At 53.8% G+C, this 22,122-nt stretch overlaps 11 protein-coding genes across 11 annotated transcripts; 3 read left to right on the plus strand and 8 right to left on the minus strand.

Moving 5' to 3' along the window:
• Positions 1-828: 828 nt before the first annotated feature.
• Positions 829-2,593, minus strand: J4E92_004582 (uncharacterized protein; the record flags this gene model as incomplete). The annotated part of the gene is made up of 4 exons (XM_051495972.1): positions 829-1,468; positions 1,520-1,927; positions 1,979-2,251; positions 2,304-2,593. The coding sequence occupies 4 exons, from the start codon at positions 2,591-2,593 to the stop codon at positions 829-831; spliced, it is 1,611 nt and encodes a 536-aa protein (XP_051353812.1).
• An 849-nt stretch (positions 2,594-3,442) lies between these two features.
• J4E92_004583 (uncharacterized protein) lies at positions 3,443-5,131 on the plus strand (the record flags this gene model as incomplete). Its single annotated transcript, XM_051495973.1, has 2 exons — positions 3,443-3,517; positions 3,578-5,131. The coding sequence occupies 2 exons, from the start codon at positions 3,443-3,445 to the stop codon at positions 5,129-5,131; spliced, it is 1,629 nt and encodes a 542-aa protein (XP_051353813.1).
• Positions 5,132-5,228: 97 nt separating this feature from the next.
• J4E92_004584 (uncharacterized protein) lies at positions 5,229-6,256 on the minus strand (the record flags this gene model as incomplete). The annotated part of the gene is made up of 2 exons (XM_051495974.1): positions 5,229-5,971; positions 6,028-6,256. The coding sequence occupies 2 exons, from the start codon at positions 6,254-6,256 to the stop codon at positions 5,229-5,231; spliced, it is 972 nt and encodes a 323-aa protein (XP_051353814.1).
• Positions 6,257-6,547: 291 nt separating this feature from the next.
• J4E92_004585 (uncharacterized protein) lies at positions 6,548-7,209 on the plus strand (the record flags this gene model as incomplete). Its single annotated transcript, XM_051495975.1, has 2 exons — positions 6,548-6,556; positions 6,610-7,209. 2 exons carry the CDS (start codon positions 6,548-6,550, stop codon positions 7,207-7,209), a joined length of 609 nt encoding a protein of 202 aa, XP_051353815.1.
• A 762-nt stretch (positions 7,210-7,971) lies between these two features.
• J4E92_004586 (uncharacterized protein) lies at positions 7,972-9,063 on the minus strand (the record flags this gene model as incomplete). The annotated part of the gene is made up of 2 exons (XM_051495976.1): positions 7,972-8,858; positions 8,892-9,063. The coding sequence occupies 2 exons, from the start codon at positions 9,061-9,063 to the stop codon at positions 7,972-7,974; spliced, it is 1,059 nt and encodes a 352-aa protein (XP_051353816.1).
• A 380-nt stretch (positions 9,064-9,443) lies between these two features.
• Positions 9,444-10,840, minus strand: J4E92_004587 (uncharacterized protein; the record flags this gene model as incomplete). The annotated part of the gene is made up of 2 exons (XM_051495977.1): positions 9,444-10,275; positions 10,323-10,840. The coding sequence occupies 2 exons, from the start codon at positions 10,838-10,840 to the stop codon at positions 9,444-9,446; spliced, it is 1,350 nt and encodes a 449-aa protein (XP_051353817.1).
• Positions 10,841-11,271: 431 nt separating this feature from the next.
• J4E92_004588 (uncharacterized protein) lies at positions 11,272-12,468 on the minus strand (the record flags this gene model as incomplete). Its single annotated transcript, XM_051495978.1, has 1 exon — positions 11,272-12,468. The coding sequence occupies one exon, from the start codon at positions 12,466-12,468 to the stop codon at positions 11,272-11,274; it is 1,197 nt and encodes a 398-aa protein (XP_051353818.1).
• A 776-nt stretch (positions 12,469-13,244) lies between these two features.
• Positions 13,245-14,061, minus strand: J4E92_004589 (uncharacterized protein; the record flags this gene model as incomplete). The annotated part of the gene is made up of 4 exons (XM_051495979.1): positions 13,245-13,648; positions 13,696-13,855; positions 13,921-13,951; positions 14,009-14,061. The coding sequence occupies 4 exons, from the start codon at positions 14,059-14,061 to the stop codon at positions 13,245-13,247; spliced, it is 648 nt and encodes a 215-aa protein (XP_051353819.1).
• Positions 14,062-14,755: 694 nt separating this feature from the next.
• J4E92_004590 (uncharacterized protein) lies at positions 14,756-18,087 on the minus strand (the record flags this gene model as incomplete). Its single annotated transcript, XM_051495980.1, has 2 exons — positions 14,756-16,216; positions 16,270-18,087. 2 exons carry the CDS (start codon positions 18,085-18,087, stop codon positions 14,756-14,758), a joined length of 3,279 nt encoding a protein of 1,092 aa, XP_051353820.1.
• A 651-nt stretch (positions 18,088-18,738) lies between these two features.
• Positions 18,739-20,274, plus strand: J4E92_004591 (uncharacterized protein; the record flags this gene model as incomplete). The annotated part of the gene is made up of 1 exon (XM_051495981.1): positions 18,739-20,274. One exon carries the CDS (start codon positions 18,739-18,741, stop codon positions 20,272-20,274), a length of 1,536 nt encoding a protein of 511 aa, XP_051353821.1.
• Positions 20,275-20,728: 454 nt separating this feature from the next.
• On the minus strand, positions 20,729-21,933 carry J4E92_004592 (uncharacterized protein; the record flags this gene model as incomplete). Its single annotated transcript, XM_051495982.1, has 2 exons — positions 20,729-21,794; positions 21,851-21,933. 2 exons carry the CDS (start codon positions 21,931-21,933, stop codon positions 20,729-20,731), a joined length of 1,149 nt encoding a protein of 382 aa, XP_051353822.1.
• Positions 21,934-22,122: the final 189 nt, after the last annotated feature.

The raw sequence follows: 22,122 nt of genomic DNA on the forward strand, positions 1-22,122 counted from the left end.
ATCCTATCTCGCTGCAGCGAGAGCAAGGTATGATCTAAGTAGTAGGTTTGTGAGTGCGTCTGTGAAGACTGTGTAGATCCGCAATTGGCATTAGTGGAGGCTTCCGCAAAGTTTGCCATGTACGCGCAAAAGGCATATACGAGCTGTCGGGATGTCGGCGAAGTCTGCATTTGCATGAACTCTTCTCGCAGTCTTTCGGCTGGTATGAGAGCTACTATCCTGTATATGCGCTCCTCGTAGACGTCGACCAACGTTTTGAAGACTTCCCTTGTCAATTCCACAGCGGCGGTAACGACCGCGGTCGGTGCAGCATCCTGTGGGTCGAAGACGTCGGCATCGTTATGGGGGATCGCTCTCAATTCGTTGAGTACGTTAGCCCTGGGACCTGTGCGACCTCCTTGGCCCCGTGGTGCATTGAAGGTGCAAGCTAGTTTTGCCGATAAACATCCTGCGCAAGGCTGTGCGCCATTGCACTTGGTTTTGCGGCGGCGACATGGGTCACATGCCTTTGCAACTTGTTTCCGGTAGACTGTCCTAGACACGGTGTTCTGCATCAAGCTCGAGTGTCTACGTGGGGTTCATGATGCTGATTAGAGATGTGAGGAGGCGTTGTGTGGAGTGGCCGCAGCCCGAGGTAGCCCGCGGGCTGGTCAGACGCGTCGCGTGATGCCGAGGCTGCTTACGTCATGTCAACACACTAATCTCTAAGCAGATGCGCGTCACTGAAGAGACAAGACATCGCTAACACGAACAACCATCTGCGAACATAGCTCATTACCGTTTGAGACGCGTAAAACTATTATATCAGCACCGCAATTAAGGCTATTCTCACTCCTTCCATTCCGAGCCCACGGCAGCGTTCTCATCCGCGACACGCCCATGCCCGTACGGGTCGACCTGCGTGCTAGCAAACTTCCGTGCGCTGACCTTCTGCTCGAATAACATATCTAGCTCCCCATACGTCCGACCCTTCGGTTCTGGGAGCCTGAAGTACACCCAAACCACAACGCAGCCGCAAGTACCTGCCCAGAAGAACGCCGTCTTCGCTCCCCAGGCCCAGTTGGCATCTCCAAGCTGGTAGTTCGTCAATACGTTGACCACAATATTCGAGATATTGTACAGCGCTCGCGCGAGTACGATCGTCTTGGCCTTCAATCTTGTGGATGACATCTCCGACACGATTGAGTAGGTGACGGGACCGATCGTGAAGTCGTATACGAAGACGAAGAGAATCAACACCGCGCCAATAGCCCAGTTCGAGGCTTGGGTACCAGCAAAAGAGCATGATCCAACGATTATCAGGATGATGAAGAGTGTGCAGCCGCCGGAGAAATGGATCGTCCGTCGACCGAACTTCTGCATGAGGTACCACGAGCCAGCAGTACCGACCAGGCCAAGAGCGAGTGAGATCATCGACATGTTGAACGATTGTACGGTGGGGAGGCCTGCTTTCTGCATGAAGTATGCGCTGCTTTGATGTTAGCCCAGAGTCCCTGCTGGCTTCACGTCTAATACTGACAAGTAGCCCATGATGTTAGTTCCGCAAATTGTCTGAGCAATCCAGGTGAAGCATACGATCTCAGTTCGTCGAAGATCTGTTCCCTTGAACAGATCCGTCCATCGGGTGCCTTCTGACATGTTCTTTTCCATTTCGTTGGTATGCTCAATCATGGCGATCGTCTCGTCGGCGTTGAAGTTCGGGTCCTTTTCCGGCGAGGTCAAGCGGAGCAATGCAGCTTTAGCGCCTACTTTGTCGCCTCTACGAACATGCCACCACGGACTTTCAGGTGCAAGAAAGACACCAACCATGATCGGTAGGGGCCAGACCCACTGCACAGCAAAAGGGATGCGATACGCCCATTGGTCGGAACGTTGGACGCAGCCGCGGTTTACGCCTGCAGCTATAAACTGCCCCATCACCCAGCACCTGGAAGGTCATTAGCATTCGGTCTCGGAGAAGGTGAATGCAAATGCTTACATGTTGACGAACGTGGTCAGAATCGGTCTCAGACGTACAGGTGCAACTTCCGATGCATACTGCGTTGTGAGGGTCTGAAACATGCCCCACGGGATTCCACAGAAGACTTCGCCGATGACGAGGGTCTGAACATTGGGCGCAAAGAACAGGATAAAGATGAAAGCAGTCATCGATATCAGGGCACCTATCATGGTCTTCCGATACCCATACCGCTCGCTAACGAAGCCGTTGATGACAAGACCGATGACCTCGCCAGCTCGTGCGCCATTAGATCTGACGCTATCAGCCACAATTAAACTTCGGGTTACGTTCCATCGATACTCACAGTGCGCTTTGCCAACTGGCTTGAACACTGTACTTGCCAGTAGCAGCGTTGAGAACTCCGTACTTGCGATTGAACTGAGGGCTGCCGTACAAACTCCCCAGCAATGCGAGATCGTAGCCTTCCATGATCAGAGCACTCGACAGAACGACTGACCAACCCACGGCTTTTGGGTAAAGTTTGATCGCCTGAACGAGGCTCATAGATTTCTCGTCGTCAGCTGCATGTTGCGCCTCCTCATTCGGCGCTGCTAGCTGTGTCGCCGTAGGTTGCTCAAAGTCCTTGTCTGTCATTGTCGCAATGAGTAGCAGCTCGGGTGAAAGAGATTGGAATCGATGCCATATTATTGAGGAGGCGTGACAGGCTTATAACCATCTCCGAGCACAGATGATCATGGTCAGAACAGGGTTGCCTTTGATGCGGGTTAGCGAGGACCCAGCACCTCGGACCTCCCCATGGTGCCCCAGCTTCGGTAAGGAAATCGCTCATACTACGCCCAAAACTACTCCAACGGCATCAGAAAACGCCAAGTTTCTCGTAACTACGAATTCTTCTGTTGTCGAGTGATCGGAAGCAACGCGGATGACCTATGGTGGTTCGGGGAACCAATTGATTTTCACGGAGCCAAGGCGGAGGCGATGCGGAGGCAGCACGGAAGGAACACGGACGCCACATTGCGGGGCTAACACGACTCGCACCATGGTGCCAACCGTTTACAAGCAGTCACCAAACCGACGAATGAGAATCAACCACACAATGGACTGCATGATGATGATCATTGGGATGGAGTGCAGACCAACGTGTAGTTTTCTGGAGTCTGCAACGACTTCTCTCCTTCATCTCCCATTCCGTACACCAAGCGGTCATCATCTTGCTACTGCCCAGCTTCCACCAGTAACTTCTCATCGATCCCTGGATCATATCTGCTTACGAATAGCCTACATCCACCAAGTCTTACAGTCGCAGATATCCGAAGCTCAGTACACATAATTTGTCCGTCAACTATCATGTCACCACATAGGGACCTCTCTTACCACAAACGCGTGTGGTGGAAGGAAGCAACATTCTATCAAATCTACCCGGCATCTTTCAAGGACAGTGATGGCGATGGCTGGGGAGATATCCCGGGTATACTTGACAAGATGAGCTACATCGCGTCCCTAGGAGTGGATGTGGTTTGGCTATCGCCCATGTTCGACTCACCACAGATTGATATGGTAAGAACACGATGTATGAGATATATAGACCGTCGCTGACCTCGCGTCTCAATATTTCAGGGCTACGATGTTTCCGACTACGAAGGTGTATATGCACCGTACGGCACTGTCAAGGATGTGGAGGAACTCATCAAAGCCTGCCACGATAACGATATGAAAATCATCCTCGACCTAGTTGTAAACCATACAAGTGATCAGCACCATTGGTTCCAGGAAAGCCGGAGTTCCAGAGATAATCCGAAAAGAGACTGGTACTTTTGGCAGCCAGCACGTTATGACGAGCAGGGCAACCGCATGCCGCCCACAAACTACCGCTCATATTTCGCTGGTGGAACCTGGACTTGGGATGAACACACAGAAGAGTACTACCTCCACCTCTACGACAATTCCCAACCAGACCTAAATTGGGAGAACGAAGACTGCCGGCAAGCGATTTACGACTCAGCAATGCGCTTCTGGCTCAACAAAGGTATCGACGGCTTCCGCGTAGACACCGTAAACAAATACTCCAAAGTCCTCCCCTTCACCGATGCACCTATCACCGATCCAACCAGTGCCATTCAACCCGCCGCCCAAATGTGGTGTAACGGGCCCCGCATCCACGAGTTCATCAAGGAAATGAATCGTACCGTCCTCTCCCACTACCGCACCTACGACGACCAACCCGTCGTAACAGTCGGCGAACTCTCCTTATGTCCCAACCCCTCCTCTGTTCTCCCCTACATCAGCGCCGCACAAAAGGAGCTAGACATGGTTTTCCAATTCGACATCACGCACCTCGGCCAAGGCCCACCAGGCTCTGACAATAAGTATGACTACGCTAGCTGGACACTACCAGAAATGAAACGCATAGTAGAAAAGTGGCAATGCTTCATCAAAGGCACAGACGCATGGACAACCGTGTTCAACGAAAACCACGACAATGGCCGCAGCATATCACGTTTCGCTAACGACGCACCCGAATGGCGAGTCGCCAGCGGCAAACTACTCGCTTTGTGGCTAATCGGTCAATCGGGCAGTTTGTTCTTGTATCAAGGCCAGGAAATCGGTATGATCAACGCGCCGCCATCATGGGACATAGAAAGTGAATACAAAGACGTCGAAAGCCAGAACTACTGGGCCGAAGCCGTGAGGCTGGCGGAGAACGGCACGGATCCTACGCGTAAAGAGCGCATAAAGAGGGGATTACAGCTTATGGCTAGGGATCATGCGCGGTTGCCTTTTCAATGGGATGACAGTACCAACAGTGGGTTTTCGACGGGGAAGCCGTGGATGAGGGTGCATGATGATTATGCCACTATCAATGCGGCGGCGCAGGAAAAGGATGAGGGGAGTGTGCTTTCGTTTTATAAGCAAGTACTCCGCTTGCGGAAAGAGCATAGAGAAGTTTTCGTGTATGGCTCGTTTGAGCTGGTGGATCCGGAGGGCAAGGAGCTGTTTATCTATCGGAAGAGGTGTGAGGGAAAAATGGCGCTTGTTGTGTTGAATTTTACGACCGAGGAACGGGAGATGACGTGTGATGTTGAGGGGTTGAAGCTGCTTGTAAGTTCATATGGGAAGGCGACGAGACAAGTGCTGCGACCGCTGGAAGGAAGGATTTACATCGACTACTGAGCAAGTGGAGTCGAATGTTCTTGCGAGAAAGTGTAGACTATTGTCGATGCGCTATCAAGGGTATACTACAATGCAAAACTCGCACCACACATTCCTCTTATTGTCCTACCCATCGTCCAACGATCGGAAGGTACTTGTACAGCTCATCGTACTCTTTGCCTACCCAGCCCACCATCTTGCCGTCTCGTCCAACAACGCCCAGACCGCCCGCTAGCCATAGTGCTGTCAGAGCCGCGCTAATACCGTTGATAGTGTACCACCTCCTCTTCCGGATCAAAGCCCTGTTCTCTTCCGTATGCTTGACCTGACTTGGCGCAAAGCCCAACCATTTTGCAGCGCCCCAGACGAAATGCCACACGCCGACTCCTACCAGTGCTGTGAAACCGGTGAAGGAAACAGCAGGATGTAGTGCGAAGCCATGGGAGATATATTGCAGGTTAATCAGCGAAGAGTCGCCATGCGCATACAACGGAAGGATCCTCGTAGTCCAGATATGGAAACTAGCAAAAGGCACCAAAGCATAACCCAGCGCACTCGTCCCGCTCAGTGCCGGCCATGGAATCGTGCGCTTATCCGTTCGTGTCTCGGCACCGTATCTCTTCAGCGCTTGTCGCCTTCGCCATAGCCGTAGTGCAATTCCAGAAGTAACGTGTGCGACGAGGGGGAGGCCAACGAGGAGGGGTTCCGTGAGCGCGGATTGGTAGTATGGTCGTGTGAGCAGGAGGTAACGGTTTGATTCGAGGACGGAGCGGGTGGCGAGCGGTATTATGGAGACGTTTGTTATGTGGAGGGCGGCGAAGGCTGTGAAGGTGTAGGAGGAGTACTTTTGTACGCGGAGGACTGTGTAGTAATGTCAGCATTGCAGCTCTGCATTTGACGACTGGAGGAAGACGTACGCCACCAAGCAGGTCCATGGTCACCTAACCGCAATCCCAAAGTGTTCATCCTCCTTATGCCTCTCATCTCTTCCGTCTCCTTCTCAGGCCGTTCCTCATCCGGAACCGGGAAATATTGATTTACCTTCAACTCTTCTGGTGTGTCGACGGGCGAAGGGTCGACTTCGGTAAGGCCCATAACGCCCATCTCTTCATCCTCTACCGGTGGCAGACCCGGGCTCTTCTCCATCTTGCGGTCTGTGTCGTGGTGTTGCGAGGTAAGGGAAATGCTACGTTGCTGAGACATGGAATGACGTTGATTCGGTGAAGATATAAGTGGGGCGCTGCATGCTTGAGCCGAGGCGCGTGCTGTTGAGCCGCAACACCAATTGTTCTATCACCACACGCGACTACGCGACGCCACGACTGAACGACCCCGGTACCTCACGATCCCACGAATCGCTCACGGAGATTCTATCACTGGTGATATATCACCTCGCCCACATATCCCCATCGCGACACACCACACATAGACGCGACCATGCCACCAGTACGCCCTCCCCAACCCTACTCTCACCCACGCATCACTAACACCCCTCTCAGCGAAACAACCCCCTTCCAGCGGCCGTCCGCCTCTTCAACTGCACAATCTGCGATAAAGGCTACCCGCGACAACTCGACTACGAAAACCACCTCCGCTCCTACGACCACAACCACCGCCAACGTCTCGCCGACATGAAGAAGCTCACCGCGTCCAACGACACCGAGAGCAACAAACCGAAACAAGGGTTAGAGATGCGGAGTATAGATGTGGAGAATGCGAATAAGAAGCCGGGGGTTGGAAGTCGATTTACTAAGATTGGGGGTGGTGGTAATGCTGCGGCGGGTGGCAGGTTTAAGAAAGTTGGGGTTGCGGTTGGTGGGAAAGATGGTGTCGAGGATAAGGCTGAGGTGGTGGTCGTGAAGACGGAGGATATGTCCGAGAGGAGTATTGAAGCACCGGTTGCTGCTGCGATGCCCATCGCGGAGGCCGAAGTCAAGAAGGAAGAGGATACACTTATGGCGGATGATGCAAAGGCAGATGAGATTACATGGGAAGAGTACGACTTCACGAAGCCAACCGGATGCGATCATGCGAGTTGTCCTGGATGCAAAACAGATGGCATCTGGACTGGTGGATGGGTGTCTGTGGATGCTGTTTGAAAGACACGCGTTCATCGCTCTTATGTTGACATCGACACTTTTACTATAATTATACCTGGAGTCGATCAACCCCTAGTCGGGGCTTATCCACATTGCATAGCATCGGCGTTCATGGAGTCAGTACTCAGTCTACGCTCACCATATACCAGATATCTGTAAGTGTGTTCCCATCACCCTACAATTCATTTCCCCGAGGTCCTGATCGTACCCTTGATTCTTGCGTCACGACGGGGTTCATTGGCGCCTAGTCGCTGCTTTGACTGATCAAAATAGCAGGCTGCATTTACAATTGCTGCTTCTTCTCTATCCGCTACTCAAGCAGTGTGATCGATACGACTCACCGCGGTCGAGGAAGATACGGTGTTGGCTGGAGTGGGACAACGTTGAGGGTAATTGTAGATGTACCAGATGCACCAATGCGCTCTTAGCGTGCGTTGTTAGTGCTGATTACTCCAACGAAACACCAGAGTCGGCGGCGGCTATCAAGGAGTCAAGTCGCGGGCTACATTCACGATGGTCTGGATATGCGTAAGTGCATTTTCATCGCTTAACGTTTCTCATCATTCTGGTTCTTCCTAGTTGCTCGACATCTCAGGACTAATCCTTAGATGCTGTGCCTCCATCCCTAATGTACAAAGAGCTACACATATCTTGTGAACTCCTCTGTAGCGGTCTCTCAACTTATAGTCGAGACAACGAATCAAGAAGCTTCTGACCGCTGCTTCGACCGACCAACAACCTACACTACTTTCCACCTCTCTCTCACAACACCCAATACCCAAGGTCTGTCCATGTCTTACCCGCCCGGAAAGTGCTCGGCAAAGGTACGATACGTATAACAAACTCGCCGTTGTGGTTTGCGAAGTGAGCACAGGGTTCGTAGGCTTTGACGCATCGGTCATCTGCCGCGTCCATGAAGTCCCCTCCTTGGCTAAAGCTTTGCCTAACTGTACCGGCAGGAGTCATAGCACCGAGGAGGACCGTTCGGATGCAGCAAGGTCTGTCCGGGTTGTCTGTGTATCGTGCTGGGTTGAGGGTGCAGCTTGCGTAGTAATCTCTTCTGTACTTAGAAGACAAGCACATGAACTCGTAACGTCGCTTCAGCTGGGCCCGGACAAGGACCGGAAGGTCGTCAAGTGTCTTCAAGACATATTCACCCTGCTCGTTGCGAAACCGCAGGTATATTGGCAGATCTACCGGGTTCCGGACCGTTTGGGGCTTCCGCTGTCTAGGAACATCGTTCGACCTCCGATCGACTATTGACTTCCGCTTCCTAGGTAATTTCGCCGGTGCCTGTTCATCCTCGATCGTGCGCTGGTAATTGGCCATAAGCTCCTCCTTCTCTTCATCGTCACTGCCGAGGTCGATTATCTCGTGCTCTTTCTTGAATAGTATGTGCGCGGTAGAATTGTCATTTTCTTGCTGTCCCGCCACCTCAGCGTTTGCTGGCATCTGCTCTTCCTTCACTTCCATGTGAGCCGCAGTAGTGACAGTTTCTTGCTCTTCAGCTGCGTCGGTCCTTGCTCGCTTTGAGTCATTGAAGCTCGCCGCAGAACTCCTTCGCTTTGTAGGAGCAGTAGTTGGATCGTCTGTGGGGATGAACTGGGGTGTTGTCGATATAGCCTGAACGGGAGGTTGAGATTGCGGAACTACCATCAGTCAGCTTGGGTCCCCATTTGTACCAAAGGCGGTGATCTTGAACATACCTGAGGCTTCATCTTGTTCGCGGAGGACAAGTAAGAAGGCAGCGCGCACTTCCTCGGGCGGCAGATACTCCACGATGCGGCCGCGGTCCACTTCATTCATATTTTGCAAGGTCTTGAGCAGACCATCGGCTCGGGTGTTGGAGCTCATTGCGTCCTTTGGGGTTTCCGGAACGTCGGTCGCTCTCTGCAGCAGATGTGGGTATCAAGTTTGACTGTGGTGGATGGTAGGTGAGAGCGCGTCTGACAGGCGATATGGTTTCAAGCGTTTGTTGACGATTAGGCAACCTTGGCGCTGGACCCTTTGGGAAGGAGCGGTAGACCGCCGCTCACCTCGCCAATAGTAACGGGAAGAGCATTTCAGGGTTCGAGAATCTTGTCATGCTACCGTACAGCCTTCACCTTACCAGCATTTGCTTACTAACTCCTTGGCGTAGAGACGCAAAAGCACATGTCTGATTAGTTGTGTCACCAAATTCTTTGTAAAAAGATTGGCTATTCTCTCACCATCAGTAAGATCATAGAACGAACTCAGCTCAGTCCAAGTCCCGACACATCAACCGAAGGTGGTAGACCCATCAGTAGCTCGCTCATAATCTTCCCACTTCCAAGCGACAATGTCACACCATCATCGAAATGAGCGGTGTTCAGGAACAAGCCACCAGGGCTATACCGATCATCCTGAACACCATCCTCTTGCGTCGAAAGACGCGGCATATCCTGGGAGCTATCATCCATACCCAGCAACTCCAAGTCCACCTTCGTGACAATTGGATGTCTGAACATCGCAAGCGGCCTGTAGCACCTTCCTTCCGCAAAGATCTTCAAGTCTTCATCCTCCGGCACCCTCAGATACCCCTTCACAATCTTCTTCATACTCTCAATCTCACCCGACTGTGCGCGCACATCCTCCGCAAGCTCTGGAAGTTCTTCCGGTGCCGCTCCCCATCCACCCACGTACAACTCACCTCCCGGGAAACTAGTGATGTCGAGACCCTGTCTGCCTGGAACCTCACTTTGGAAGAAGACTTGTTGACTTCCCTTCTCGTCGTCCTCAGGCTTCCAGTCAGGTGTGCGGATGCGGAAGTGGTTTCCGGCTGACGCTGTGGAGTTCATTGGTAGTTGGGAAGAGGCGTGAGGGAAGAGTGTTGAGAAGACGTGTGGGGACCAAGGGCCTGCTGCTATGACTAGGCTTCTGCAGGGGATGTTGAGTGAGTCACCATCTTGTTGCTCGATCTGGATGCTTGTGAAATGTCTCGCTCCTGGTGCTGCCTGAATTGATGTTGCATTCGCGTTGAACACGAACTCAACGCCCAGCTTCTTGCACTCTTCGTAGAGAAACTGGCAGAACTGGCCGGGGTCACTTATCGGTCAGTCCAAGTCATCGTGATAATAGAGACGCGAACATACAGATGCGATGCATGAGAGGGGCCAGCGATGCGCTGCACTGACCAGTTGCTCCTGGGTTTGATCCAGTCAGGGAGCGCAGACACAGGCCGTTCACTGGGAGGACTTGGACCCCAAGTATCAGGTGGCTTAGGCGTACCCGTGAAGTCCTCGGGGATGATGCGATAGATTGTAGACTCGCTAAAGCCAAACTCCTTCACTCCATTCGCGAGAGCAAGTTCCTGGAACAGCCTGTAGGAAAGCGCGCCCAAATCAGCGACACCGCTCGCGAAGCCGAAATCTCCAAGTCCACCTGTCGCTTGACCAGAGGCAGCAGGACTGATATGCGCAGCTCGTTCGACGACGATGATTCTGCCGTGTAACCTGGTCGTCGCATTAGCAGTCTCTCGGTGAGCGAGTGCGAGCTGATAGGCTGTCGCAAGGCCGATGACGCCTGCACCCAGAATGACAGTATCATCACCATTCAATAAATCTCTTTGAGGAGCTAGAGGTTGCTGAACGTTGGACCAGGTTGTGTCCATGGTTGGAGAGGCCAGGATGCGGGGCCGCCACAATGCAAGGAGAGGGAAGGAACTTCTGAGATGCATGATGATGTGCATTGCTTCAATCAGTCGAGACAAGGGTACTGCATTGAGAGTTCCGAAATTCTGCGATCGTCGATGCTGATCATAGTTTCTGCGTTGCAGGAGAGTCTGCAATGCCGGTTGACGTACGCTCTTAGGTCTGAGCTCAAGCGGCACGTTCACCGTTTGGCGTATGCTCAGTGGTCAGGACAGCGTTTGTGTAATTTACAAGATTCGGGTCGTCACTGCTGTCAGTGACATGTGGGTATCCCTACTCATCGCGATCCGTATCGCATACTATTATACAAAGTCCATCTTAACTTCGTCGACTCGGTTCCATGACCTTCTAATCTTCATGCACGAGATATCTTGCCTACGCTCATACCCACCTACTTCCACTCCCAACACTCCTCCACCATCCACTCAAAGTCCTGGAACTTGACAACCGCACCCACACTCAAGATCTCAGGCCTGAAGGTAACGCCACAAGGCAAGAACCCATCCCCTACCCTCACAGTTCTATTCCACTTCTCCACCTCTGACTTTGCGCCGTTCCCACCAACCTTCTCCTTCGCAGTCTTGCCCTCACCGTCCTCCCACTCCCATCGCTCAACGGTAACCTTGTTACCCCACATGAGAATACCCTGGCAGTACTGCCCCAACCTCACGACCACACCTCTAACACCCGCGTGATCAGCCTGGCACCGCATAACCACACATAGCATACTGCCCTTCTCATTCGTAGATACGGCGTCGACATCCTTCCACATCTCTTCGTGGGTCTTGACCGCACCAAGTGCCGGATGGTATCCATGTCCATGCTCCAGCGTCAATCCGGGAGCGATGGGATACATGTCGCCCTCATCAACAGGGATGCTCTTGTGGCCAACAGGGAAGCGTGAGTCGAGCCAGTGAGTCCAAGTAGAGTGTGTGACGTTGACCCAAGTTTCTTCCTTGATCTTCTTGGCAGATTTCCCGTGCTGTGGGCCGGTGGGGGGAGGTGTGATGGGTACGCTGGTGGAGGTGCCGGTGAAGGCCCAGTCTAGGTGTGCGGAGTTGCCTACGTTGGTACTATCCTTGATGGGCGCAGGACCAGCGCTGTTGGAATTGATGGCGTCCTTGGAGAACGACTTGTAGATACGAACATCGACGAAGGTATGGTTAGGGCTTGTCAGTACCAAAGTAGATGTAGGCTCGAACTGGTGAGACGGTAGGTTCAGTGGGTTCTTCTGCGGGAGGTGAATGGAGTAAGGGATCTCGGTGTTTGGCGGCAGAGGGTAAGGGAGGAAGTAGATGTACTCGCGCTTGCTGATGTTGGCGGCATTGGGGTCTTGAAGGACGGGCTTGGAACCGTGAGTCGTGGTGATGGTGAATGAACCGCCGCCATCGTCTGGCTGTGCTGGAGCTTGGAGAGAAGGTGAGGCGCCCTTGTTGTTTGCTGAGGATGCCATGGCGTCGGTTTCGGTGCCGGAGTCTGGGGGCGTGTAGATGATGGGGCTGGTGTTGGTGCTTGATTGATCGCCGAGATCACACGGTTCTTCGTTTGCTTGTGCCGCAGCGGGGTGATTCTTGGCCTTGATCACCATTTTGGATTTGAGTCTGATTTCTTTTCGAGGGGGAAAGGTCAGAGAGACTAACAGTTACCGTGATGTTGAGATGGGCGTGAAAGCCAAAAGGACGTTGAGATCTGGAAAATGAGTTAGCAATTGCAGGGCTTGGCATCAATATCTCTCAGATTTGAACTATGTGAGGAAGATACATCGGCTTTTCACGGTGTACGTGGATGCCAATACAACATTAAGATGTATACGATGTGAGAGTCGAGCGCGCAGGAATTACTTTTGCAGGAGTGTGCCTGCTACGAGCTTACTGGGAACTGTTGGGGGGACTTACCAAGTGAGTACTTGGAGACTTCGTAGCTTGTGTCTTGCACGTTTTGCGTGGTGTTGTGGTGTTGTGACAGATACGGCGTGAGGTGGGGGAGCTCATAGCAACAAGAACCGCGCTAGCGACGTCCGTTTGCGCAAGGTGAACATTGATACTGGAATTCGAGGTGAACGTCAATTCCATATTGCTCGGTCAAATGACACATCACGAATGATCCCATCGTACCCTACGGCAAAGAGTGGATACTGCTGGAAGAGACTGTAGAGGAAATGACGAAGAGATGAGTGGGAGGCACGGCTTGCATTTGCAAAACTAGGTATCATTCACATGCTGTCATTTATTTGACAGACCTAACCATGACGCCGCCCATGCTGGGAAAGCCCACGCTGGGAATACCCATTGCCGAATCGTAATCCTGACTTTTGTATTGTCGTAAGCCATAGCAAAGAACCAAGCAGCTACTTCAGCGAATAGCTTATTTCTTCTTGGAGTCGGCCTCCTCGGCCTTAGCCTTCGCGCGCTTCTCACGGACACCGACGAGGCGGGCCTCGGAGCGGGCGTCACGGAGCTTGCGGTAGGCGTTCTCGGTAGCCTCGTAGTTGCCAATGGGGCCCTCCTCGAGTTGGATGACGTTCTTGATGGGCAGAGCAGCGGCGGTGGACTGGACGAGGTTGTCGGCGCTCTTGGCGGCCTTGACGTCCTCGGCGGAAGCGTCACCAGACTTGGTCTTGCCGTTGCGGCGGGGGAAGAGGATGAGGCGCTTGCGGTACTCCTGGAGGCGCTCGACGTTGGCCTTGAGGCCCTCCTCGGAAAGGTTCTGACGGCGGGGGTCGACAGAGATACCGATGGTGCGGGCGAACTTGCGGGGGATACCGGCGGCTGCTGCATGTTAGGGGCGCTTTGCGCGATTGGGTGGAGCAACATACCCTTCAGCTCAGCGAGAGAGAAACCACGGCCGGGGCGGACACGGCGGTTGTACTTGATGGTAGGGCAGCGGACGACGGGCCTGAGCTTGTCGACGGGCCTGGGGGCTACCTTCGCAGCCTTGGCAACGCGAGCATTGCGTCTGGACTTCTTCTTGCCAGGCTATCGTACTGTCAGAAATCTGAACACAGGCGCCACTACTCTCAGCGACGTGAGAGGGGAATTACCTGGTCGAAGTGGCAGCGGACGTAGCGTTGCCTGGAGAATGTTAGCCCAATGTCATCAACGTGCCCCGTGTCCCAATCGCGAACTCACCAGTCCTTGTGGAAATGGTTCTTCTGAATCTGCTGGTTGTGCTTGATCGCCATTGTGTCGGATTGTCTGCCCTAATCAGCCTTCGTCCTTCGCTCGTGGAGGTGTGTGGAAGCGCGCAGTGTCGACGGCGATTCGATTTGATTGCGCTCGTTCGATTGCGCACTCCGAAGATGGTAGACGTACCTCGATGGCTGACCTGTGGGTTAGTTATCGTACGGCTGTCGAGGAAGAAATCTCGAAGTTCGCTCGCCAATTTCGACAGCCTTCCTAGCGCTAGTGGGCCAACCGAGTTTTCGGCGGCACGTTTTGCCGATGCCGACACTAGCGTGATGGGTCGGCTTGCGCTGCACCACCAACGACGACTCGCTACTGGAACTAATCTTCTGTCGCGAAAGTTACCGTAGTGCCTTGGTCGATTGAGTGTGGTTACTTTGAGCATACTCATCATTATTATCGCTGTACTGGGTGCTTCACCCCTCCAACGATAATGAGAAACTTGATCACTCTGATACGATTGACTGGGAACGGTTGTTTTTGGAAGTATCGCGACATCCATTCGAAATAAACTGAACACAATAATCTAAACATCCCTATAGTACTCTCCTGTAGTGAGCACACAATGTACACGAAGACATTACAAAACGCTAAAATGTATCCAAAGAAGTGAAACCGCACAAGTGCCTTCTAGACCAACCCCGGCACCACAAGAACCTTCGAAACCACCACCCTAATAAGAAGAATCAAGAATCAAAAGCCACCATCATCAGCATCGAAGAACTCGGTGTTAGAGCTCTGCGCACTTGTCCAACTCTCCCGGGGAATCTTGTCTCTGAGCCAGGTAAGAACAGCGTCAGTGCCCTTCTGCAGCACCTGTCGATTAGGTACCCTGAACTTGTTGCCTTCCACTTCAAAGCCTGTCAGGGTACCTTGCAGCAATCCAATTCGTGGTTCTAGACGCTCAATGTCGTTGTTGCCCAGGTTTACAATCCTAAGGTTGTGCAAGCTTTCGGGCGAGACCTCGGAGATCCTGTTGTCGGATGCGAGGAGGGTGGTAAGCGCAGGGAATGCTACATGGAGCGTTGGAAGAGCACCGGCGAGGCGGTTGATCGACACGTCTAGGGTCACAAGGAGTGGCGCAGTGAGGTATGTTGTCAGGTGCGTAAGAGAGTTGATCTTGTTGCTGGCGAGACGAAGATCGCGCAGTTGGGGAAGCTCGATGGGTGCTGACAGAGGAACTTCGATGCTGTTCCTAGACAGATCGAGTAATGTCAAGTGTTCAAACTGCGCCGCGATGGACGGAATGATCTCGAACTTGTTGCGCTGCAGATGTAACTGACGCAGGCCATTGACCATGACATCCATGGTGACTTCATCCATCTCTAGTTCGGACATACTCTTGTCCGCGAGGTCTAGTGTGCCTGAGGGTGTAAGTTGCCACTTCGGCTGAGCCTCTTCCGTGACACCATTCTCGAATTCGTCATCCACGTCGGCCGACACTTCAGCTGGTAGTCGCGATGCCAGATCGCGCTTGATATCATCGGTGCCCATAGTAAGAAATTTACGATCGCGCAACGGGTTAGCTGCAACTGTGAGATGTTCTAGATGTTCCATCAAGGCAATCTTCTCATCAAGCTGAGTGATATCGTTGCCCGTGAAGTCTGCAGTACGTAGTTGTTGAAGCGTCACGAAACCCTCTGGTAAGGTTGAGAGTTTGTTCTCGCCGACTAGCAGCGTCGTCATGCTGATCCAGGTGGATACTTCAGGGAACGACGTAAGTCTGTTCGTGGAGACATTGAGCGTCTTGAGAGCAGGCATTTCAACCACATCGCCATCGCACAGAGACGTGAGAGAGTTTTGTGAGACGTTGAGTTCCTGTAGATGAGGTACTGAGCTCAGGCTGAGAAGCGTACCCTCCAGACGGTTCTTCGACGCTTGAAGCTCGACAAGGGTTGCAGAAAAGACTTCGCTAGGAAGGGATCGGAGCTGGTTGTCCGACACATTAAGTGTCCGCAACTGCGTCAAACGCTGCATGTCTGCCGGTATGCTTGTCAACTTGTTCGATTGCAGCTCGAGGACCTCTAATGCTGTGAGATCGCATATCGCCGATGAGAGGTCTCCGTTGAGATCATTTTCTGCCAGCTTCAACTCCCTCAAGGTGGGAATCTGAGCGATGACGTCCAACATCTCCATAGGCAACTTGTTCCGCGACTAGGCAATGTTAGCTACAGGATCTGGTAGATTTTACTGATAGTGCGACTTACAAGGTTCAACTTCGAGAGCTGCGTAAGTCGTCTTAGGCCTACGGGCAACTCTCGCAACATGTTGCCGTGGAAGTCGATGCTCTGCACACCTCCAAATTGAGGTCCAGCCTCATCCGAATCAATCATGTCTTCAACTGATACATCAGGGAACATGCTGTCGGGAAGAATCTCAAGCTCGTTGTCTGGAGCCAGGATAGTGGACAGGTCCACTACCTCGCCCCAGGCCACCTTGGTATCGTTGGGGTCGTAAATGTACATGGAAAGTACGTCGTCAGGAATCTCCTTCAGTCCCATCGCAGCGATGTTGAGGCGACCATCTGATCGGGCGGTATCGATACGTCTGCGCAGTACAGACTTGCCACCCTTGGGGCGCTGGTTGAAGGGATCGTCATCGAGACCAAAGTCAAAGGTCGCAATCTCGGCAGGATCGGGCACGATAACATCGGTCGGTGGAGTGCTGTTCCTCACCGGCTCAGCCTTTGCCTGCTTCGCAGCTGCCCTAGCCTTTGCGATCTGTTCTCTCAGGGCATTGGACGAGCTGGCAGGTTTCGGCGGGGCCTCAGCTGGTGCTTCTTCGACGTCTGCCTTCTTCGCCGCTCTTGCTTTCGCAATTTGATCGCGCAGGGCAGTTGAAGAGCTTGGAACCTTTCGGACGGTATCAGGTGTCTTCTTGACCGGAGTATCTCGGGCTGGTGAGGATGTAGCAGTGCCGGGGGGTGATATCGCCTGACCGAAGACGTTGTTCAGGGACGGCCGAGATCGGGGTGTTCGCATGCCCGTGAGACTCTTGCTATCCGTCAGCGGACGCGGTTTAGGTGTGTTCTGTAGGTTTTGTGTCGGAGCCAATGGTTGCTTCTTGACAGTCGACATAGGCTGTAGCATCGAAGTACGCCTACTCGGTGTTGCAGCTGGTGTGCTAACATTTGCACTAACGCTTCTCTTGCCAGGTGCAGTCATAGACAGCCTGTTGGAAGGAGCACCGAATCGCTTGGGTGTAGCTGGTATTGGGTGCGGGGCACCATCACTCGTGGATGGCCTGCTGCCGTTGCTGTTCGACATGGCGGATCCGGGTCGCACCGGAGGGGCCATGCTGTTGTCGGCATTGAAGAAGCTCGATCTACGTCTTCCCTTGCCGGGTGCTGGCGAGGATGGCAGGTTGGACAGAGTCTCTGCCGTCCGTTCTGAGAGCGATGGGCGACCCTTCCTCTTCTCCGGCTTCACAGGACTGATGGGACTGGACAAATCGTCGATAGCTGAGTCCGCATGTTCCGGTTCGGGGTCGTTGTCACGGAATCCGGCTCTCGAGCTTGCCCGCGAGGATGCCCTCGAGGCTGACCTAAAGCCCTCTAGGCTTCCCAGTGTATCATCTTCCTTGGTGGGAGCGATCGAGGATGAGCGCGATGCATTCGTCTGACGCGACGGTGGACGGGCAAATGGCCGCTTGAAGACGGTCGCATCGCTGGTACTTGAGGCGGCGGTCGAGGTCCGCCTTGAGCCGAAGTTGGGAATGCCGCTCGCCCTGCGGTTCGACGAGGGCGCGATGGAGGAGCGTTTGGAGGCTGTATTGTCAGGCACAGGGCTCGAGGCCGTCAGGGGGTTGCTGGAGTAAGCAAGGGATGCTCTCGACGTCTTCTTCTGCAGCGTCGACGTGGTCGGGCGCGATATCGACGACAGCGACGGCTTCTTGCGCAATTGTTCCGTCGAGGCGGGCGCGCGCAGCTGGGAATGGCTGTTGGACGGCCTGAGCACAGGGAGTCGCGAAGCCGGTGCCGGCCGTGGGATCCCAGACGGGCGCGGAATGGACGAGGACTGGTCCATGGTGATGCTGTCAGACAGCGCGCTATACGATGCAACGCCTAAGGGTTGGGAAGTCGTTCATGCAAGACGGCACAGGCGAAACACACGTCCAACCAGATTAAGGGTCCTCCACTTGTCGCCAGGTTGCTTTTCGAGAACCAATTCTCCGCGCCGGGTGCAGAGAGGCGTCTGAGCGAGCGGGAGGCGACCGTTGCCCCGTGAAACCAAAGGGAGAGCCATGTTTCTGTTGCGCTGACAGGTCGGGCCTAGCGCCGGTTGGTAGAGCAGGGACGACCGGCGGGTCCTTCCTCAACCTCGCTCCACGCGCCTTCCGCACCGACGACATCGTCACCCACACACCCAACACACCCGTTACGAGCGCCCTGTCTTCTGCAAACACCTGTTCGCTGCCGTTTGCACGCTATCACGGTCGCATAACCCCCGCGACTTCTTTTTGGCAAACGCGCATCGACGCGCACCCCTGCACCCACCGTATCGTATTCGTCACCTCTACCGCGTCGCCCACCACGCCAGCTCCCCCAGCTCTTTGACACCTCTCCCCCCGCGTGTCACAGTTGGACTGGACAAAGCGCAATTCTTCTCGACCAAACACCGCCTCCATATCTTCCTGACGTGTGTCGCACTGCGTGGGCCAATTGCGCCTGAGGCAGAATGGAGTCCCACGGAACGCAGTACCAGGACTCGCTGATGCCTACGACTGAGAACGCACAACCCGAAACACCACCCAAGCTTTGTTCTCCATCGCCCGCTGAGTCGGCAGCGCTCGCAATGTCAAAACTTGCATCCCCAGACCACAAGTTTACCTCCCCCGCACCCCGGACTACCTCTTCCATGACCCCTCCACCCTCTTCTCAGATCCCAAACATGCGTGCAGTCATGAGGACGCCTACTCCCCCGACTCCACAGCTCACGTCTCCCCCACCAACCAGCAAACTGCCCAATCAGCCGTCTGCTTTGACAGACATGGGTGCAGGTCTCTACCCGCAGGACCAAGTCAACAGTGCTTCTGCTGAGGAGCTGAGAACCATGGTCAACACCATCTCCAATGCATTACGCGACATGCGACTCTCCGCAGCCCACTACAAGCTTCAGTACAACATGGCTGTAATGGAGAGTCAGGAGTCTGCCAGCCGCATGGCTGTCGAGCTAGCCATGGCTCAGAGAGAGCTTGACGTTCTGCAGCAAGCTGAAGAGAAGCGCCGCAACAACATGGTAACTCCAGAGCAGACGTACCAAGAGTCCGCAAACGCAGCCAATGCAGTCTTGCTATCAGAGATGGGTCGCCAGAACCAGATGTTGCAGAGTGAGAACGAGGAGCTTCGCGACATGCTTGAGCAGCAAAAACGTCTCACTGAGCACCGCGAAGGCGAGCTTGCTAGCCTGCTGGATGAAAACGACCGTCTGAAGACGAGGATTCGTAAGAATCGCGACCACATCGCACCTCTTCTTGAGCAGATCGAACAGTCTTCACCGCGGTCGAATTACGGCACACCTCATCAGCCGACTCCCAGAAACCGCGTCAACCGTGTGCCGCCTGCTCTATCCGAGGAAAGCAGAAGTCAGAACAACTTCGAAGCTCTTCTCCTAGCCGACAAGATGCTGAGTCAGGAGGTCGCTACCGCGCCCACAACCCCCATCAGGCAACATGCACCCAGATCACGCTTCAGTCACCAGCGAGGCGCGCAGTCCATGTCATCACTGCCACAGACCCCGAACCGCAGAGCTGCCTACCCTCAGGTACCCCGCACACCGCCACTTTTCGTGCCAACCAACATCCCTCAATCTGCACCACCAGCGCACTACCAAGCCAAGCCCTCAAACACCCGTCGCCAAAGCAGCAACTCCACCATCACCGCCTCCAGCGTCGACGAAGAAGAAGCCTTCACCGACCGCGAGGAAGACGAAGTCCCCGAATCCCAGGCCAGCCAAATGGCACGCAACCTCCTACAAAGAGCACCACCCACCAAAGGCATGATGTCTGCCCCACCATCAGCCCAGCCAACCAACCTCGTCCAAAGCAAAATCTTCGGCCAAGTCAAGAAAGGCTCCGGTCTAACCCGTGCCGGCGAGCTAAAGCGCGGCCGCATGCCCTCGACAGCGGATCTCCGCACTCAGACAAGTCCGCCGAAGCGCGGACGCGTCGATCAAGGTGTAGGTCTCGGCATTGGCGGCTTGCTGCGAGAGTAGAAGAACATTGTTCCTGACCATATGCGGCAGGGACTTTATCAAGCTTATTGAAAGTTTGGTGGTTTTTACGATTCTGATGATTCTGGGCGGCCAACTTTCTGAGGGAGGGGGCCGATTTTGCTTTTTTGCTTTTTGCGCTTTTTCTGATTTTGAATAGCAAGGTTTGGATACCCTTCATGCAAATGAATGCTGTTTGAGCATGGCGCTAGCTAGCGCGGCTGACTTTGAGGTTGGCTGATAACTTTATGATTGTTTATGGATTATGGTGGTTGACATGTGGGCTTTGGGGGATACCATGTGGAGGGGAGTGGGGGGAGGGAGGTTAGTCTAGACAGAACTTGAAGTCAATGTATATGCGCATTATCCGCCCACACGAGACCATAGACTCTGAATGAATGTGACATGTTTCTACCTATCTTACTCCTTTCCCACTCTGCTCGCCGTCCCATCCCCATCATCCCAAGATCTTCACCCACTTCCTCCCCTCACTCCCCTTCTCCATCTGATCGATAGCCCGATGCCACTCCACCGCCTGTGCAAAATCCACAAACCCCTCCTCCACACTCTTCCCCTCCACAAACCCCTCATACAACATCCCCACATTCTTCGCCATCGGCGCCAACTCCCTAACCACCTCCTCATACTCCACCTCCACCGCCTCCACAACATCCCTCTCATGATCGTACACCTCGATCTTCTCTTCGCCCATACCAAGATTCAGCATCGTCGCAGAAGTAAATCGGATCTCACCCCTCGTGCCGAAAACGCGCCATACGAGACCGGGCGTATCTTTGAAGGTTTTGCCGTGGCGTAAAGCCATGGAGATGGGCGCGGAGTTGTTAAGGAGAATGCCTTGCAGCATGACGTGATCGGGTGTCTCGCGCTTGGCAATGCGGTCGAAACTCATATCTGCTTTGAGCAGTTTGGTTTCTGGCCAGCGTGTGGTTAATAGCGCGGAACATTCTTCCAGGCCACCCAGAGCGTGGAATACGGCATCCGCGGTATGTCCAACGATGATGCTGAGGAAACTCCCGCCGCTCTCTTTCTTAGTCATGAAGTCGTTGGCAGGCGGTTCGACGTCGCCGGGCCATCCCATTTCGAAAGTCAACGTGGAGCTGAGTACATCACCGATGGTCTTGTCCGCGACGAGTTGCTTCATCTTGCGGATGAAGGGGCTGGAGCGAGATTGCAGACCGACGATTGTCTTGGATCCGCTTTTCTGGGCTGCGGCGTGCATTTCCTGGGCTTGGGACAGGTTGGACGCGAGGGGCCATTCGACGAAGACGTCTTTGCCTGCTTTGATACTTGGCATAAGCAGGGCGTAGTGTCTGTCTACTCGGACGGAGCAGACAACGAGGTCGACATCTGGGTCTTGAGCTAGATCATCGGGGCTGCCGTAGGATTTGGTGGTTGGAGGCAGATTGTAGCGTTTGATAGCGGCTTTGGCGGATGAAACGCTGGAGTTGCAAAGGGCGGTGATTTCGTAGTGCGGTGAGGCCAAGAGGTAGGGAAGATGAGCACTGCGTGCGTGGATCAGTTTGGAATGGGATCGGGAGTTGGGAAGTAGTGTATATACCTGGCTGCCCAGCTGTCTCCTGGACTGGCGGAGATTTCGCCAGTGACGGAACTGAGGCCGATGAGTCCTACTTTGATAGGCATATTGATGAGTTGAGGGTTTTGCTGTTGATGAATGTGCTGTTGTAAGGTGATGATGATGGGATGTAAGATCTATCCTACCAACGATCGATATATAAATCAACGGAGCGGTGCCGTTCGTTCGTCCGGTTTCAACTTGCCTAGAATCCAGATACATGGCCAGGACCATTGAAAGGCACGCAATACGGTCTA

The sequence above is a fragment of the Alternaria infectoria genome (genome assembly GCF_024043175.1).
Source record: "Alternaria infectoria strain BMP 0036 chromosome Unknown scaffold_6, whole genome shotgun sequence".
NCBI classification, from domain to species: domain Eukaryota; kingdom Fungi; phylum Ascomycota; class Dothideomycetes; order Pleosporales; family Pleosporaceae; genus Alternaria; species Alternaria infectoria.